Source organism: Triticum aestivum, chromosome 7D, assembly GCF_018294505.1.
Source record: "Triticum aestivum cultivar Chinese Spring chromosome 7D, IWGSC CS RefSeq v2.1, whole genome shotgun sequence".
Lineage (NCBI taxonomy): Eukaryota > Viridiplantae > Streptophyta > Magnoliopsida > Poales > Poaceae > Triticum > Triticum aestivum.
The window spans coordinates 389231104-389248218 of NC_057814.1; the positions used below are offsets into that span (position 1 = coordinate 389231104).

At 44.4% G+C, this 17115-nt stretch overlaps 3 protein-coding genes across 4 annotated transcripts; 2 read left to right on the forward strand and 1 right to left on the reverse strand.

Moving 5' to 3' along the window:
* The first annotated feature begins 2570 nt into the window (after window positions 1-2570).
* LOC123165640 (probable sugar phosphate/phosphate translocator At3g14410) lies at window positions 2571-6746 on the forward strand. Its single transcript, XM_044583331.1, has 8 exons — window positions 2571-2820; window positions 4107-4214; window positions 4362-4396; window positions 5072-5184; window positions 5282-5543; window positions 5624-5892; window positions 6117-6299; window positions 6384-6746. The coding sequence occupies exons 1-7, from the start codon at window positions 2662-2664 to the stop codon at window positions 6254-6256; spliced, it is 1086 nt and encodes a 361-aa protein (XP_044439266.1). The 5' UTR covers window positions 2571-2661; the 3' UTR covers window positions 6257-6299; window positions 6384-6746.
* Window positions 6747-10203: 3457 nt separating this feature from the next.
* LOC123165639 (ribosomal RNA small subunit methyltransferase B) lies at window positions 10204-13889 on the forward strand. 2 transcript variants are annotated; one of them, XR_006483083.1, is made up of 9 exons: window positions 10204-10555; window positions 10662-10809; window positions 11256-11346; window positions 11847-12044; window positions 12141-12376; window positions 12747-12878; window positions 13148-13175; window positions 13305-13366; window positions 13458-13889. XR_006483083.1 is itself a non-coding variant. In XM_044583330.1 (9 exons), the coding sequence occupies exons 1-9, from the start codon at window positions 10404-10406 to the stop codon at window positions 13583-13585; spliced, it is 1215 nt and encodes a 404-aa protein (XP_044439265.1). In that variant the 5' UTR covers window positions 10207-10403; the 3' UTR covers window positions 13586-13889. The 2 variants fall into 2 exon arrangements, 1 of the variants encoding a protein (XP_044439265.1); XM_044583330.1 differs by having other exon boundaries at window positions 10207-10555; window positions 13108-13175.
* A 656-nt stretch (window positions 13890-14545) lies between these two features.
* LOC123165638 (cytochrome P450 703A2) lies at window positions 14546-16891 on the reverse strand. The gene is made up of 2 exons (XM_044583329.1): window positions 15854-16891; window positions 14546-15364 (listed from the first exon to the last, which is right to left on the reverse strand). The coding sequence occupies exons 1-2, from the start codon at window positions 16781-16783 to the stop codon at window positions 14696-14698; spliced, it is 1599 nt and encodes a 532-aa protein (XP_044439264.1). The 5' UTR covers window positions 16784-16891; the 3' UTR covers window positions 14546-14695.
* Between the last annotated feature and the right edge of the window lie 224 nt (window positions 16892-17115).

A 17115-nucleotide genomic window follows, 5' to 3' on the forward strand; every position in this document is an offset into this window, starting at 1 on the left:
TATTTTGGCAAAACCTCTTACTGCTCTTCTGAAGAAACAAGCCTTTGAGTGGTCTGAGACAGCTCAGAAAGCATTTCAACTACTTAAGGAGGCTATGATTAACACTCCTGTCTTAGCTCTGCCAAATTTTGACATGACATTCACAGTGGAAACAGATGCTTGTGACACTGGAGTTGGGGCTATCTTATCTCAGGAAGGACATCCTATAGCATATTACAGCAAAGCTCTGGGTGTGATCAGTCAAAAGAAATCTATATATGAGAAAGAATTCCTAGCAATAATGATGGCAATAGACAGATGAAGATCTTATCTAAGTAGAGCACCTTTTGTGATCAAGACAGACCATCAAAGCTTGTGTCACTTGGGAGATCAGAACCTGACATCTGATTTGCAGAGGAAAGCAATGACTAAATTAGTGGGCCTCTAGTTTTCAATACAATACAAGAAAGGGGTGGAAAACACAACAGCCGATGCTCTGCCCAGGGTAGCCCATTTGTTCTCTGTTCAAAGTGTCTCTGCTAGCAAGCCATTTTGGATACAAGAAATCCTTAACTCCTACTCAGTTGACCCATAGGCTCTTGCCATGTTGCAACAACTAGCTGTGGATCCAGCTGCTTGTCCTGGTTTTCAGCTACAGGAAGGTCTGATCGAGCAGGATAATAAGGTTTGGGTAGGAGCAAACACTGGACTTCAAACCAAGCTAATACAAGCTTTTCACTCTACTCCCGTAGGGGGTCATTCTGGGATTTTGCCCACTTATTACAGAGTTAAACAACTTTTCAGTTGGAAAGGAATGAAAACTGATGTGGGAAATTTTGTTAAGCAATGTGGTACTTGTCAACAGGGTAAACATGAGCTATGTAAAGTGCATGGACTGCTGCATCCTCTACGTGTTCCTGACAGTCCTTGGCAAGCTATCAGTATGGATTTCATCGAAGGGCTCCCTAAATCATAAGGATATTCAGCTATTCTAGTGGTGGTCGATCGTTTCACCAAAGTGAGTCACTTCCTTCCTTTGAAACATCCTTTCTCTGCAGCTTCAGTGGCCAAAGTGTTCCTCAACAACATTGTGAAACTGCATGGACTACCTCTGATCATCGTGTCAGACAGGGACAAAATTTTCACCAGTTCTTTTTGGAAAGAGTTGTTCAGGATGTGGGGCACAGAACTGCAAATGAGCACATCCTACCATCCTCAAACGGATGGTCAGACAAAACGAGTAAACCAATGTCTGGAGATGTACCTGAGATGTGCAGTACATGAATTTCCAACAAAATGGGCCACCTGGCTTCCTCAAGCAGAGTTTGGGTATAACTCAACTTATCACTCTTCACTGGGGTGTACTCCATACAAGGCACTTTATGGTTATGCTCCTAACATCGGCCAGATGCTTGGGCATCCTACCTCTCTGAACCCTGATGTCGATTCCTGGCTGTCGGCTCACACTCAGCACACAGCAACTCTGAAGGATCATTTGGCACATGCTCAGTGCAAATACAAGCATTTTGCGGATAAGAAACGCTCTGACAGAGTGTTCTCTGCTGGGGAAATGGTGTATCTGAGACTGCAACCATATGTGCAATCGACAGTGGTTAATCGCCCTTGCCGCAAGCTTGCACTCAAGTACTTTGGACCCTACAAGATTCTAGAAAAGATTGGAGGTGCTGCCTATCGTTTGGAGCTACCTAAGGGGAGTCAAGTGCATCCGTTTTTTCACATCTCGCAGCTCAAGAATCATGTGCCTGAGCATATGCCAGTGTTTAACACCTTACCTGTGCCAATAGACCTGTCGGCTCCTGGAGTTTGTCCTGAGGAAATTCTGGATCGTCGACTGGTCAAGAAGGAAATGCAAGCCATCTTCAAATCTTGGTGAAATGGACTAAACTTCTAGCAGCATCGGCGACCTGGGAGGACTATGAGGTGCTCAAAGCACGGTTTCCGTCTGCACCAACATGAGGACACGCTGGTTCTTCAGGGGCGGGTACTGTAAGTGCCTAGGTGAGGCAGTGCGAGGTGATCGCTGGTCGAGTCAAGGCGGGAATGTTTTAAACAAGTCAAGTAGTGTCGAGTGGGCCGTGTAGCAGGCGTGGGCCGGTGGGCCGTGTAATCTCTCGTGGGCTGGCGTGTGTAAGAGGACTGTAGCATTGAATTTGAAATGAAATCACTCTGAGCCTTCATTCCCCTCTTCTTACCCTGTCTCTACCTCACGCTCCTCTCTTCTCCCTTGAGTTGCCCTCACCCTCTCTGATCTCCCCTACCTCACCGCCGGCGACCCCCTGGCTCCGTGGTCGTGACACACTTATACAATAAATTGCCGATCATGTGTGTCCTGATATCTGGCAGGCTCCGCCTAAAATTTGACCTCTGAAATCATCTTTCGTTTTCGTTTGACTCGCCCAAGTTCTGACTTCGCTTTCTAACATTTTTTTGATATCGTTAAAGACACTGACTGGTGGGCCCCAGATCGTGCACGGCGCGTAGGCCTGCCCGCGCGGAGACGGGGGCCGGTCTGAACCACGTGCGAATCGCGAGGCACTCTCCTTTTGTTTTGTTTATATGAAGTCCACCACCGTCGCAAAACCGCAAAACGGCTCGAGACGCACACGCCCCGACCGACGGCGAGACAGATTCTCCGTCTCCATTCCCCCACAGCAGCCAGCCATGGAGAGAAATGGCGGGAAGCAGCAGCAGCAGCAGCAGCTGGAGACGGCGGCGCCGGCGCCGGCGCCGAGGAAGGGTGCGTGGCGGGACGGCGCCGTCACCTACTTCCACCTCCTCTTCTACATCGCCATCTCCGGCGGCCAGATCTTCTTCAACAAGGCAAGCCCCTCTCATCCTCCTCCTCGCCCCGCGTCTCCGGCCCACCGCCCCGCGATCCTGCCAGCCGCGGCAAGTTTCGTCGCTGCGGTTGCTCATTCCTGGTTGCGCGACACGGATGCGGTCTCTCTCGCGTCTGGCCTGGCCGCGTCACGCGACTCCGCGCCGTCCTGGGTTTCTAGGGTTTTAGCGTGCAGTCCACCGCGAATTCGTTGGCTGATCCGATTGCTGCTCTCCCCGTGCGGAGGAGACGAGACGGATGTGTTTCCAGCTTCTGGCGCTGGATTCGAATGCGTGCGAGTCAGGGGGGCTTTTGTGATGGATCGGATCTCTGTCTCGTTGTCTCTGCCGCAGCGTAAGCGTTTTCAGTTTAAAGAGGGTGTGATTGTAAACACCCAGGGAGGCGATTTTGAGCTTCGGCTGTTCTCATACTTGCGATATCAAGCGTTGATCCCATAATTCATCAAAATGAGTTTCATTGGTGACTATCAGTTTTCTAAAGCCGATCACCCACCTGAATAACCAGATTATGTCCAAAATTGGTGGCTGTTTGGGTCCTTTTTTTTTGCCTCTGAGTCCAGTAGCTTGAGATCTGGGAATAGTTCGTTGCTTGCTTGGGCTGTCCACTCAACTTGGACCCCTTTTTCATGCGAAGGGTTGACCCAGGTTCTCTTGTCACAACTCATATCGCTTCCATAACAAGTAACTGGACTCCCTTTTGCTATTATATTGTTAGTTTAGTTTGGTACACCGATACGTAAGGCTCATGGAGGTCTTTTGCACCGAGTTCCATTAGCTTTAAGTGGAGCTGCAAAAAAAAAAATTCCAATCTGCAGGCCATGCCAAGTGCTACATATAAATTAATTCATTGACACTTCTCAAGATGCCTATCTTTTTGGACCGACTGGATAGCATCTGCTTCCACTATGATGATTCATGGAAATTGAGCAATAAGCACTATCTTTTGTTCTATTATCTCTCCTTATTTCTTTGGCCCAACTCAATACTAAAAAGATTAACAACACTCCAAGAGAGATTGTGGTACAAATAGAAATAGTGATGCTGACATTTCTGTATGTACAAATTCAAGTGTAAACATCGATAACCCTTGCTTCAGAAGATTGAAAACCCGCTTTGTAACACACTTCTATTTGGGATGATTAGTTCTGGAGTGCTTTCATAATTTCATTCATGTGCTTAAAAGTACTGATGGATTCTTTTTCTGTGGCAAATATCCATTTCATATTTTTTGTAACATTGTTGAATGCTTTGTTTGTCCTGATTTGCAGTGGGTGCTATCCTCAAAAGAGATCAACTTCCCCTATCCAGTGGCACTAACTTTGCTGCATATGCTCTTCTCATCTGTAGTATGCTTTGCAGCTACAAAGATTTTCAAGGTACCTAGCATCAAATTTTTACATGGTTGCCGTATCTATCTCTAATCTGTGTAATAACTAAGACTTCATACTGTTTGGAATTCAAGTTACTAGAAGTTCAAGAAATCCGTAATCTTACTTTTTTTTTACTTTGATAATATTTTATAGGTCATAAAGATTGATGAAGGAATGACTACAGATGTGTGAGTCTTGGATAATACAAAATTCATAAGGCTGTATTGTAGTTTCTTACTCTCTCAATTGTTCTCTGTCAGTATATTATGTTCCATGACGTATCACCTCATGATTAAGACATCCATAATGCCTGCCTCTCCATGTATGAACCGATAAGAATAATTTGTGGATTTTCCATAACATTAGCATATTCTAGCATGTCTACGTAAGATGCTGCACAAACACCACCCCTTCATTTTAAATAGCGAGGTTGGTTTTCATCAGGCTATATGTGGATAGCAAGTACAGTAACAGGGGGCTCTGCTCTTTGTTGTGTAAGTACATTAGCCTGCTTTAGCTGTCAGGATTAGTGAGCGAGTTTTACCATATTGTTAAGACTGTGACTTAGGAGGAAACCGATAAGAAAATGCCAAGTCAGAGGCTTAAAAGTCTAGCATGATGGTCATCAGTAGATATTTTCGTTAATTAAATTTGCATCTAGCACACACTAAGAAGCTCTGCACTATTCCTGTCATAAGTCATACTCGATACCACTCTTCGTGAGAAGAAATATGCTGGTCTTTTTCTGAAGCACGGACCTGCAGCCGTTATTGCTTTCCCATCCTGTATTAGATTCTTTGTTCAATTCATAATAAAGTACTGGGATTGTATTATTTTTCCAACTAGCTCACCTGAAATTTCAGATATGTGAGTTCAGTCATTCCAATTGGAGCAATGTTTGCAATGACACTTTGGCTAGGGAACAGTGCATACCTCTACATATCTGTTGCATTTGCACAGATGTTGAAGGCAATAAGTATGTGCACTCTCTGGTTTTAGATTGAGAAGGTAAAGCGTAGGTTGTAATCAGTTTTGGAACTGATGTTAATATACTCTTTGCTTGAGCATTACAGTGCCTGTAGCCGTGTTTCTCCTTGGAACAGCATTTGGCCTTGAAGAAATGAACTGTAAAATGCTTGCTATCATGTCTATCATCAGCGTGGGAGTTATTGTGGCCTCTGTTGGTGAAATTACAATCAGCTGGGTCGGAGTGGTGTATCAGATGGGTGGAGTTGTAGCGGAGGCCCTTAGACTTATCTTTATCGAGATATTTTTGAAGAAGAAGGGTGTTAGACTGAACTTGATATCCATGATGTACTATGTTAGCCCTTGCAGGTATCTTGTCCACCAGCTCCCCAGATTAATTCTTGAAACTACTGTTTGTTCTCATAATTTAATCTGTGACTTTCCTGCAGTGCCTTTTGCCTGTTCATTCCCTGGTTGTTCTTAGAGAAGCCAAAGATGGATGCAAGTATTTCATGGAACTTCCCACCAGTTACATTGTTCTTAAACTGCATGTGCACATTCGTACTTAATCTGTCAGTTTTCCTTGTCATTTCCCGGACAAGTGCACTGACAGCTCGTGTTACTGGAGTTGTGAGAGATTGGAGTGTGGTGCTGCTGTCAGCTGCTATTTTTGCTGATACAAAGCTTACCTTCATAAACATAGTTGGCTATGCCATAGGTATTCTACTGATTAATCTCGTAATCTGACTTATTTAACTTCATAATTTCTGTGACATCTTTGGGCACATTTTTGGCTAAAAAATTACCTGCACCTGATATTTTCTGGGTTATTCTTTTTTTTGTGTGAATACTTTAGGTTTGAGCCATCTTTTTGAATTTTTTTTCAAAGAACTGCATTTAGAAGTGGATTAGATGGTGACTCCATTTTTCTGCAATGTACAGCCATAGTAGGTGTTGTTGCATATAACAATCATAAGCTTAAACCCCAAGTGAACCAGCAGCAGGGTGCTGACAGCAAAGTCAGCCCAGGAAGCCCTCGACATGTCGAGATACCATTGAACTCTACAAAAGAATCTTCATAACATCGAAGGTAGTGGGATCTTGGACAGAATTTTTTGGGGGAAGGTAATATAAGTTCGAAAACTTTCAATTCATGCACCTGTCATGCACGGAACATACTGACGGTTGGTGCATTTACTGTTGATCCAGGAGAATTGAGCTCTTGATTGTGCTAAGAGTTGTCCAGCTCTCCATGGATACATTCTTCCTACAAATCAACAGGAAGACCGGAAATTTTGTACAATGATATGGAAGATACGGTAGCATACTGATTTGTACTATTGTTGCCCGGAACAGGGCGGGCACATCATAAAGGTCAATTAGGTTATGTAGATGTGTTTGTTGTCTTAGAAATCCATCAGGTGCTCCCAAAGATGCAACCTGATTCTGTTGGTATACTTCGTTACTTTGGAGGGTCCTGCCAACAAGATGGACCTTGTATATGAAGTATGTCTGTATGCACATTGTACTTCTTCAAATATGAAAGAATACCATATGTGAACTTTTTTTTTAGCTTGCACGTTTTCCATGTCCATTTATTGTCTCCGGAAGCTATTCCGTTTTAAAAAGTAAAGATCCATATGATATGTGGAATGTTCTTTCTGCGAATGAAGTTGTTAAGATCCTGTTTGGAAGGCGGATATACTTTTTGATTTTTTTTTCGAAAAGGGGACTCCCCGGCCTCTGCATCAGAACAATGCATATGGCCACATTTATAGATAAATAAAGAGGTTCAACAATGCATATGGCCACATTTATAGATAAATAAAGAGGTTCAACAAGGTCTTATAGTATGAAAACAAAATAACGGCAAGCTCACAAAGAGCCACAACGCCAAAAATAATAGGCCCAAAAGCCACAACCGGCTGGCATAACAAAGATAGGTAAACTAATCACCCATCCTATTACATGACCGCCATCCAAACCAGTTGAAGATATCCTGCGCTAACATCTCCCACCGGACAGATCCAGTAACCAAACGCTCCCTGGCCTCCGCCGGAGTGACTAACGACCACGTACGGATCAGCGCAGTAGCCCGGAATAAAACCTGCAAAAAATGAATATTTGTTGTTCTGTTAAAAGCCAAATCATTTCTGCAGTTCCAAATTGCCCACAACAAAGCACATACTCCTACGCGAATGTGTCTAGCTGTTTCGGACTCTATCCCAACAAGCCACGTTCCAAATAACGTACTGACCGAATTCGGAGGAGTAATGTTAAAGGCAATATGCACCGTGTGCCACAAAACTCTCGCCAACGGGCAGTCAAAGAAGAGGTGCTTGATAGTTTCGTCCCGATCACAAAAACTACACCTAGTAGATCCTATCCAGTTGCGCTTAACCAAATTATCCTTTGTTAAAATGACTTGTTTATGTACAAACCACATAAACACTTTAATTTTCAAAGGAACTTTGACTTTTCAAACATCTTTGGAACTAGGAATAGCAATAGAGTTAATGACATCGATATACATCGACTTAACTGTGAACTCTCCAGACCTAGTAAGCATCCAACACAACTGATCGGACTGATGAGATAGCTGAACCTCCATCAGTCTACTCACCAAATGAAGCCATGCTTCCCACCGGTCGCCAACAAGCGCCCTCCTAAACTGAATATTAAGGGGAATGGACTGCATAATCGTTGCAACAAGAGCATCACGTCGTTGAACAATACGATACAGGGACGGATACTGAAGTGCCAACGACGTTTCACCAAGCCAAGTATCCTCCCAGAAGCGAGTGGTGTTGCCATACCCTATAAACTTTGTTCTATTAAAGAAGGCAGCTTTGACTCTCATAAGCCCCTTCCAAAATGGCGAGTCAGTCGGTCTCACTGTCGCCTGGGACAAAGTCTTGGACTGCAGATACTTACTACAGAGAATCTGCGCCCACGTGGCCCCAGTCTCAACTGATAACTTATAAAGCCACTTACTGAGAAGACATCTATTCTTGACTTCAAGATTCTCAACACCAAGGCCCCCCTGGTCCTTTGGTCGACAGATGATATCCCATTTGGCGAGTCGGTATTTTCTCTTTAGTTCATCACTCTGCCAGAAGAATCGGGATCGATAGAAGTCCAGCCTTTTCCTAACATCAACTGGGATTTCGAAGAAAGATAAGAGAAACATAGGCATACTCGTGAGCACCGAATTAATAAGAATCAATCGGCCTCCATATGACATGAGTTTGCCCTTCCAGCAACTCAGTTTCTTCTCAAACCGATCCTCGATGCACTTCCATTCTCTGTTTGTCAGCTTACGATGGTGAATGAGTATACCTAAGTACGTGAAAGGTAATGTCCTCAATTCGCATCCGAACAATTGCCTATATGCCTCTTATTCCTCATTGGCTCTACCAAAACAGAACAACTCGCTTTTATTAAAGTTAATCTTCAATCCGGTCAATTGTTCAAATAAGCATAACACCAGCTTCATATTTCTCGCTTTTGCCAAGTCGTGCTCCATAAAGATGATTGTATCATCAGCGTACTCCAGGATGGACACACCACCATCAACTAGATGAGGCACCAAGCCACCCACCTGACCGCCCTCCTTTGCCCTGCCTATCAGAATTGCCAACATGTCAACCACAATGTTGAACATAATAGGAGACATTGGATCACCTTGTCTCAGGCCCTTGTGTGTCTGGAAATAATGACCTATGTCGTCATTCACTTTAATTCCAACACTCCCTTTTTGCGTGAAAGATTCTACCTGGAGTCGCCAAGCTTCATCAAAACTCTTCATGCGTAAGGCCTGTTGAAGGAAAGGCCATTTGACTTTATCGCACGCTTTCTCGAAATCCACCTTGAAAACAACTTCATTTAGTTTTTTCGTGTGAATCTCATGGAGCGTTTCATGAAGGACCACAACCCCTTCGAGGATGTTCCTGTCCGGCATGAAAGTAGTTTGGGTAGGCTGCACCACAGCATGCGCAATCTGTGTGAGCCTATTAGTCCCGACCTTGGTAAATTTTTTGAAACTAACATTAAGAAGACATATGGGCCTGAATTGCTCAATTCTCACAGCCTCTGTTTTCTTAGAAAGCAGGGTTATCGTTTCAAAATTCAGTTGAAAAAGCTGAAGCTGTCCAGAGAATAAATCATGGAACAACGGCAACAGATCCCCTTTAATAATATGCCAGCACTTTTTATAAAACTCAGCCGGGAATCCATTCGGGCCGGGAGCCTTATTTTTTTTCATCTGCGATATGGCCTTAAACACCTCTTTCTCAGAAAAAGGAGCAGCTAAAATATCATTCTCAACAGCAGTAAGTTGAGGAACATCCTCAATCCTAGACTCATCTAGAGAAACACAGTTATCCTCTAGAGGCCCAAACAACTGCTTATAATACTCAGTAATGTATAATTTTAGGTTCTCCTGACCTAGAATCGTTCGTTCATCTTGTTCAAGCTGAAAGATCCTCTTCTTTCTGTGTTTGCCATTAGCGATCATGTGGAAGAACTGAGTGTTCGCGTCCCCTGGACAACTCGTCGGACCTTGGCCCACAGCGCCCACTTTAATTCTTCTTCACGAAGAAGCTCTTTCAGCCTCATCTCCGCGTCAAGCTTGGCATGAAGCTCTGAGGCTGGCAGAACCGTGGTTTTTGCTTTTAACCGTGACTTCTTGATTCATGAGGAAATTGAATTGTTCCTTGTAAAATTCCGGCGAAATTCTTGCCTCCAGACAGGGCCTCGGTGTGGTGAGGTTGTTACTTGTGCCGGGAAGTTGATGGAAATGTACTTGCCGCCAGGCATATATGATGTATTCATGCAGAAATTTTGGCCATATGTTTCTTCTCACCTTTGCAGTAATTATTTGCGTTGCCTCTGTTGTGTGCTGCTCAAGATAATTCGAGAAATATCGCGCCTTATTGATCAAGAGACTGCGACATTCGACAAACAAATTACAGAATTACTAGTACTGTACATGACTAAAGCGAACCGACTCTCTGGTTTGGTCGAGTCCAGTATGCTTTTGCGAGCGTCAGATCTGAAACTTAGGGCCCAGATCAACCAAGTTCCACACCGTGCGTTGCGCCCCGAGTCCAGTCCTCCCGGCGGCGCCGCCTCTGCGCGCTTTGGGCAGGAGGCCGACGCCACCATTGCCGGAGACCTCGCACCCCTTCGGACCCAAGTAGGAGTCCAGTGTCTTTACTCTGGAGAGCGATGGATTCTCCAGAAATTCCGCCCTCTGACCGCAGAGAAGAGCGGCCGCCAGCGTCGCTGCCGCTGCCGGCGGCCTTTCTCGAGTTCCTCGGCGAGAATGGCCTGGACCCCGCGCTCTACTCCAAGGCGGACACCATCCCGCGCTACATCAGGTGAGGCAAGCCTTCACACTCGCCAAGATTGCCATCCACTAGCAATTCGTCACATGAAGGGTACAAAGGAGAGGAGAGTAGCCTGACTTGTTTCTCAAATCCCTAGGTTAAAACCAGGCATGGAGTCCAGTGTGGTGACAGAGATCGAAAGCGAGCTCAAGTGTGATCTCATGAGGGTGTCGTGGCTGCCGGACTTCTATGCGATCCCGCCTGAAATTCAGATTGCTGGATCCAAGGCTTATCAGCAAGGGAAGGTGAGGAGAAACTTTTGTCACGATTGTTTTGAAGCTGACCCATGTTGCTCAGCCTAGTCTAATTGTATGCGGCTATATGATGTTAATGTGCTTGTTATTAGATTTTTGTCAAGTGTTCTCTGAGGCAATTTATCCTCGATAGCAATCGAATAACATTATGTTTTATTGTTTATTAGTATAAGAGACCAAATGCTCGAACCGCTAACAGTTTGGTGATGCCATCATGCTACAAATTAAGCTGAAGCTGTTAAATCTCATGGCACTTTTGTGGTTGCCACCTGATTTGTAACGGATTCTCTCATAAAGCCAAAGTGACACACTTGTTGTTAATTGTAGGAGAAGCTGAAATTTCCCAGTAAAAAATCTACCGTGTTGTCATGTTCTTATCATGCACTCTTCTGTGCGTGACATTTTGCTTCATCTAAACATCTTTAAAAACATTTCAGATCTATGGGATTGATGCAGCTTCTGGAGCTGCCATCTTAGCACTCGATGTTCAATCAGGAGACCATGTTCTTGACCTCTGTGCTGCACCAGGTAACTGTTTTTAATATACTTCAAGTACACACTAGACCAATGTTTTCTTAGAGCCAATGTCTACCCTACAATCATAAACGAGCACCCCTGCCAAATATTTGTGTGGGCGACATGTATCACCAATATGTCAGGACCTAGTTTTCTCAAGGGCATAAAAACATGGAAAGCCTTTCCTGATTGTTGATCTTTAGATATATCATACAAAAATACAGTTTCAAGTATGACAGGTATGTTGCATCTAGGAGAGTGGGGTTTTACATTCCTGTTGTTTGATGGACCGGTTCGGTGTCTAGTTTGGTTCATATGTTGAATTTTATTCTCCAACATGTCCAATATAGTAGTGTTAGTTCAACACATATTTCCCCGTCCTTGTGATGATGTTGTTTGGTTTGTTATAAGGGATTTGTTTGCTATGGATCCTGTAGCTTGTGTTAGACCTCTGCTATCTGTTGGATTTTTATTCAGCGATATACTAACCTTTCATCTATATGACATGCAAGGTGCAAAGCTTTGCATGCTTGCAGATATGCTTGGTAGCTCAGGTTCTTTGACTGGTGTTGATGTTGCAAAGCACCGTCTTGCAGCCTGTCGTACGATGTTGCAGAAGTATTCTCTTGGAGATCGTAGTCGACTCTTTGTTGCTGATGGGACTTCGTTTTCCATATTGCCTGTGAACTCCAATCTGGGGAGCATGGAAGGTATTTTCAGCAGAAGAATCCAGTCCCGCTTTTGTTTTACTTCTTCTGCACGTATGAATGATTTAGCTTGTTTTGAGTTCATGCTCTTTGTCACAGCTTTTGTTGGAATTGAGGATAATGGAAGCATATTCTCAGAATGGACTTCAAAGAGATCATGGAAAGACAGACAGAAGTCTAAAAAGGCAAAAGCAGCCGGTTCACCTCATCTACCATCAACTTCCGAACCTGAACTGATATACTATGGCAAAGATTCAGGATTAGTTGGATTGCAAAAACGTTATGTTCTTCACCCATCAACTGATGCTGCTGCCTGTACATCTGGGTATGATAAGGTATTCCTTTGCTTGTGTTATTTTGTAAACTGCTAGTGTTATCGTTACTGAACTACACAAGTACTCTGTGACTTTGATTAGTAAAAAGAAGTGGAAATATGCATGATCTACGTTGTGCCATTGATTTTTTTAAGCCTTCATAGCCAACTCCACATGTAGTTGCAAATCAGACTGTCAATTAGCTCTAAAAAGTGTACCTTTCACTCATTCTGTTGAGGACGAGGGAACACTTTTCACCTTCTGAAAGAGTACTGAAGCACTTTATAGAACTCTATCAGATGCAGCTTATGTTTGAGGTTGGAATATTCTACTGCAACTTATTCGGCAACTTGTATCATCTCATTTGTCCCTTTGGATGGAATGCATGCAGGTCCTAGTGGATGCAGAATGTACTCATGATGGATCGATAAAACACATTCAGAAGTTTGAGTTCTGGGGATGGAAAACATTAGACCGCCGTGTACTCAACGTAGAAAGAACTGGCAACCTACTTCATCTTCAGGTACTACTTCGTTCTTGATGTTTGCTTGAATGGCTCTTGACCGAGCAATCTGTATCCAACAATTAGCTACTCCCTCCGTCCCAAAATAAGTGTTGCTGATTTAGTACAAAGTTAGTTGTACTAGATCAGCAACACTTATTTACTTAATCAGCGACACATATTTTGGGACACGGGGAGTAGATGAGAAGCTTATGTTTGATATTTACTGAACTTTGATGATCTTATGCAGTTAGGGCTTCTCACAAATGGTTTTAAATTATTGAAAACAGGCGGATCACTTGTCTATAGTACTTGCAGGTGCGTATCTCTTCACATGCAAATCTAGTCCTCAATTGCGTCTCAGTAGTCTAGCCTTTACCGTGCATAGAATTTCGGTACAGTTTATAGTTCATACTGTCGCATGACTAACAGTTTGTCTTCGAATAGCTTGACTGTTGCACAAAACGAGAATGTGGTTCAGCAATTCCTCTCAAAACATCCTTCAGCAGGTACAGACGTCCTGCTACATGCCTTCATCTAATATATATGTTGATTATCACTTCTATAATGGATGTTTCATGTTGGGTTTGCAACCTGCAGAGCTGCTAAAGATCAATCCAGCCGATAGCTGGCCCTGCAGAAGCGGCGGCATCCAGAAAACCTTGCGGTTCGATCCCGCGACGTCACAAACTAGTGGACTTTTCGTTGCCAAGTTCGTCAAGTTGTGATGTTCTTTATGAGATGCTCGCAACTTCGTATAAGTTAATTTCATATGAAACCAGGATGTCGTGAGTAAATTTTGCTAGGTTTTACTCTAGTTCTTTAAACAACAGGTTGTCGAAGTCTGCTTGTTGTTTATTTATTTTACTCTAATTTGAAATAAGCTTCTTGGTAAAATTAGCCTCGTTGGCTTTAGGTGTGTAGAAAGAGTTGTTGGGAAATACTCTCTCTGTTCTCAAAAAGAAAAAGAAAAATCCCTCTGTTTACAAATACAACCTCCGCAAAAACGTCTTGTATTATGGGACGAAGGGAGTATAAAGATGTTCTAACCATTTTGTGAGTCGGATGTATATACATGTTTTAGTGTGTTTTGTTCGCTCATTTCAGCCCGTATGTAGTCTACGTTGAAATATACAAAACATTTTATATTTGTGAACTGAGGGAGTAGTCTTGTTTGTGGCATGCACAAAAATATGTTTGCACTGCCACAGAATACAGCAATTACTACGCGTCCGCAGCTGTAGGCTGCCACCATACAAAAATAGGTGCCTCACGCCGCCGCCACAGCCGCTGCACTTCAACTTTCTATAGCCACCGCTTGCTCGTGATTTCTCCTTCTCGCTAGACTGGGAGCTCGTGATCATGGAGCTCTAGTGGTTTGTGCATTTTATGGCGTGTGAGTACATAGCGATCGATGCGAAGCTCGTTAAATGCCATTTGTACTTGTGTGCCAAGTGTTAGACTATTTTTTGGATCACAAGTTTCCTAGTCCAAATTGGTTTGTAATACCTACTTTTATTCATCTATCACCAAGAATGGACGAGATGGTTACAGCGATATGGCAATGGTTCGGTACATCAGTAAGATAAGTGCATACATCTACTACAAAGCTACTATCTCTGTTCATGCATGAACAAGATCTAATTAGTTACACATATGAACGCAAGATCCAGAGAGGAGACAGTGAATAATCTGGAAATGATTCAATTCATCGTGTTCTGCGTTGATATATCTCAGATTACATATATGTATCAATGTATGTATGTATGTATGTATGTATGTATGATGTATTCTTTCACCATTCTTGTGATAAACATCCCTGCATGTTTTGCTCGAGCTTACTGCATCTGCATGCCGTGGCTAGGACAGGAGCCGTACATCTGCGGCGGCAGGCGCGGGTGAGCGGCGGCGATGAGCGGCTTGGCCTTGGGCATGGTCATCCCGTAGACCTCGTCGGTGTCGATGTCCTCGGGGCGGAGGCCGTCGGGCGGGGACCAGTTGAAGCAGTGGAAGAGCCTGGCGAGCGCCATGAGCACCAGGATCACGCCCAGGGGCGCCCCTGGGCACTTGCGCTTCCCGGCGCTGAAGGGCAGGATCTTGAAGTCCGGCAGGTGGCTGATCTCCACGCGCCCGCCGTCGGCCGGGAGGTGCCTCTCGGGGCGGAACTCGTCGACGTCGTCCCAGATGCGCGGGTTCCGGCCCAGCGCGTGGGTGTTGATGAAGATCCTCGTCTGCGCCGGGATGTCGTAGCCCATGATCGTCGTCGCCTTGAGTGACTCGTGCGGGATCAGGAACGGCCCGGCCGGGTGCATCCGGAAGGACTCCCGGACGACGCAGCGGAGGTACGTCAGGTGGGGGAGGTCCGACTCCACCACCATGCGGCTGGTGCCGACGACGGTGTCAAGCTCCTCCTGGATCTTGCGGAGGACGCGGGGGTTCTTGATCACCTCGGCCATCACCCACTCGTTGGTCACTGATGAAGTATCGGTAGCAGCAGCGATCATGTCCTACGTATACACACATTCAGAATGATCATGTATGCATGTTCATATGCACTTTCTCTTTTAACAGCAGCAGCAGTGTTCATTTGTAATACCAAACATCTACAAACCTAAATGAAGATGATCTACAAACAAAATAACATGGTGGTTTATTTAGTACTACAAGCGAGAACAGCTACTCGTATTACTTATTATAACAAAACCCAAACTTCTGGGGAAAAGAGGAAATTACAAACTCTGCTGTGAAATCAAACAGTGAACTCCCTACTCTCTTTTTACCATCTACTCTATTTATCAAATTCTCAACGGGGGGAGTGTTGCAAAATAACTTTTTGGTGGTCAGCTCTTTAATAAAAATATAACTGCACAACAACTATGAAGCCTAGTCATTTTCAAGAATAACACACGCAATGGTACAGAGCACAAACATAGTTGGTTAAAAGACCAAGCTAGCTTAAAGAAAATGAACTTGAGGGTCTGTAACAGTAAGGATACCTGCATTAAGGCTTTGATCTCCACATCATCCATGTGCTCATTCCCATTCTCACCAGGCAAGGAAAGCAGCACATCAACAAAGTCCATGTCTTCTTTGCTATCATCATCACCATCATCATCAAGGGACGCACCACTCTTCCTGACATCCCTTGCCTTCCTGTGCTCATCAATTATCTTCTGGTGAAAATCATCCACCTTCTTCTCAACCTCTCTCATCTTCTTCTCACACCCATATGGATCAAGCCACCTCCAGGCAGGCAAGTAATCCCCAAGATAGATCAGGCCCAGCAGAAAGAACAGCTCATGGGTGATGTGCATGAACTCCATCGCTTCACCAGGGCCTGCTGACTGCAGCCCAAAGTACTGCTTTCCAAGTAACATTCTCGTCACATTGTTCATCGAGAATGCCCCGAGAACCTCTCTGAGATTCACAGGCTTCCCTGACTGGGATTTAGCCCATACAAACTCACAGAGGTGCTCAGTTTCCTCAGCTCGGTGAGCAGCGAAAGATTCAAGCCGCCTGGTGGTAAGCAGGTGCTCCATGCAAACCCTCCTCATCCTCTTCCAGTTTGGCCCCAGTGGAGCAAGAGCCACATCGCCACAGCCATAGGCAAGGTGGACAGCAGCCAATGTCCGAGGCCGAGAAGCGAAGACCTCGTCTTGCCGGATAAGTATTTCACGGATGACTTCAGGGTCATCAGTGGTGATGGCATCAATGGTTCCAAGACGAAGATAGACAAGGGGGCCATACTTGGTGCAAAATCGAGCAAAGTCCTTGTGGGGAAGAGGACTCAACTGGAGAAGGTTCCCAAAGATTGGCCATCTTGGAGGTCCCGGTGGAAGCCTTAGCCTCATCCCATTGAGTTTTTTCCAAGACACTGCAGCAAAGATGCATGAGCATAAGATCATGGAAAGAAGAAATGGATCCATAGGTCACAAGCTAATGGCAATTATAGTCGAATTGCAAATGTTGTTCTATTTATGGGATCCCGTCAAGCTTGCTTATGAAAGAAACTCAAGTGATGAAGTTGAAGCGAATTGGTTAGAGTATTAGACTGGTCATGATTCTTGTGCTGTTCTGTATGGTTAAACATCTCACCTAACATCTTATAACAAATGTCATGATCTTGACATGACTAAGGGAGTGATGCAAAAACTGAAAAATGCCTGGGGATATATAGAAAAGAACCAGGATAAAATAAAGGCCATCAAACCTGACCACAGATCATGTATTCACAAAATATATAGCTCTTCCCCACTGC

Bases quoted from the DNA above. Each gene is read 5' to 3' on its own strand.
- LOC123165638 (XM_044583329.1), bottom strand. From the start codon at position 16,783: ATGGATCCATTTCTTCTTTCCATGATCTTATGCTCATGCATCTTTGCT. The intron at 15,365-15,853 runs GTATCCTTACTG...GTGTATACGTAG, and splicing joins AGATCAAAGCCTTAATGCAG to GACATGATCGCTGCTGCTAC.
- LOC123165640 (XM_044583331.1), top strand. From the start codon at position 2,662: ATGGAGAGAAATGGCGGGAAGCAGCAGCAGCAGCAGCAGCTGGAGACG. The intron at 4,397-5,071 runs GTGAGTCTTGGA...CTGAAATTTCAG, and splicing joins GAAGGAATGACTACAGATGT to ATATGTGAGTTCAGTCATTC. The intron at 5,893-6,116 runs GTATTCTACTGA...TGCAATGTACAG, and splicing joins CATAGTTGGCTATGCCATAG to CCATAGTAGGTGTTGTTGCA.
- LOC123165639 (XM_044583330.1), top strand. From the start codon at position 10,404: ATGGATTCTCCAGAAATTCCGCCCTCTGACCGCAGAGAAGAGCGGCCG. The intron at 10,810-11,255 runs GTGAGGAGAAAC...AAAACATTTCAG, and splicing joins AGGCTTATCAGCAAGGGAAG to ATCTATGGGATTGATGCAGC. The intron at 13,176-13,304 runs GTGCGTATCTCT...GTCTTCGAATAG, and splicing joins CTTGTCTATAGTACTTGCAG to CTTGACTGTTGCACAAAACG.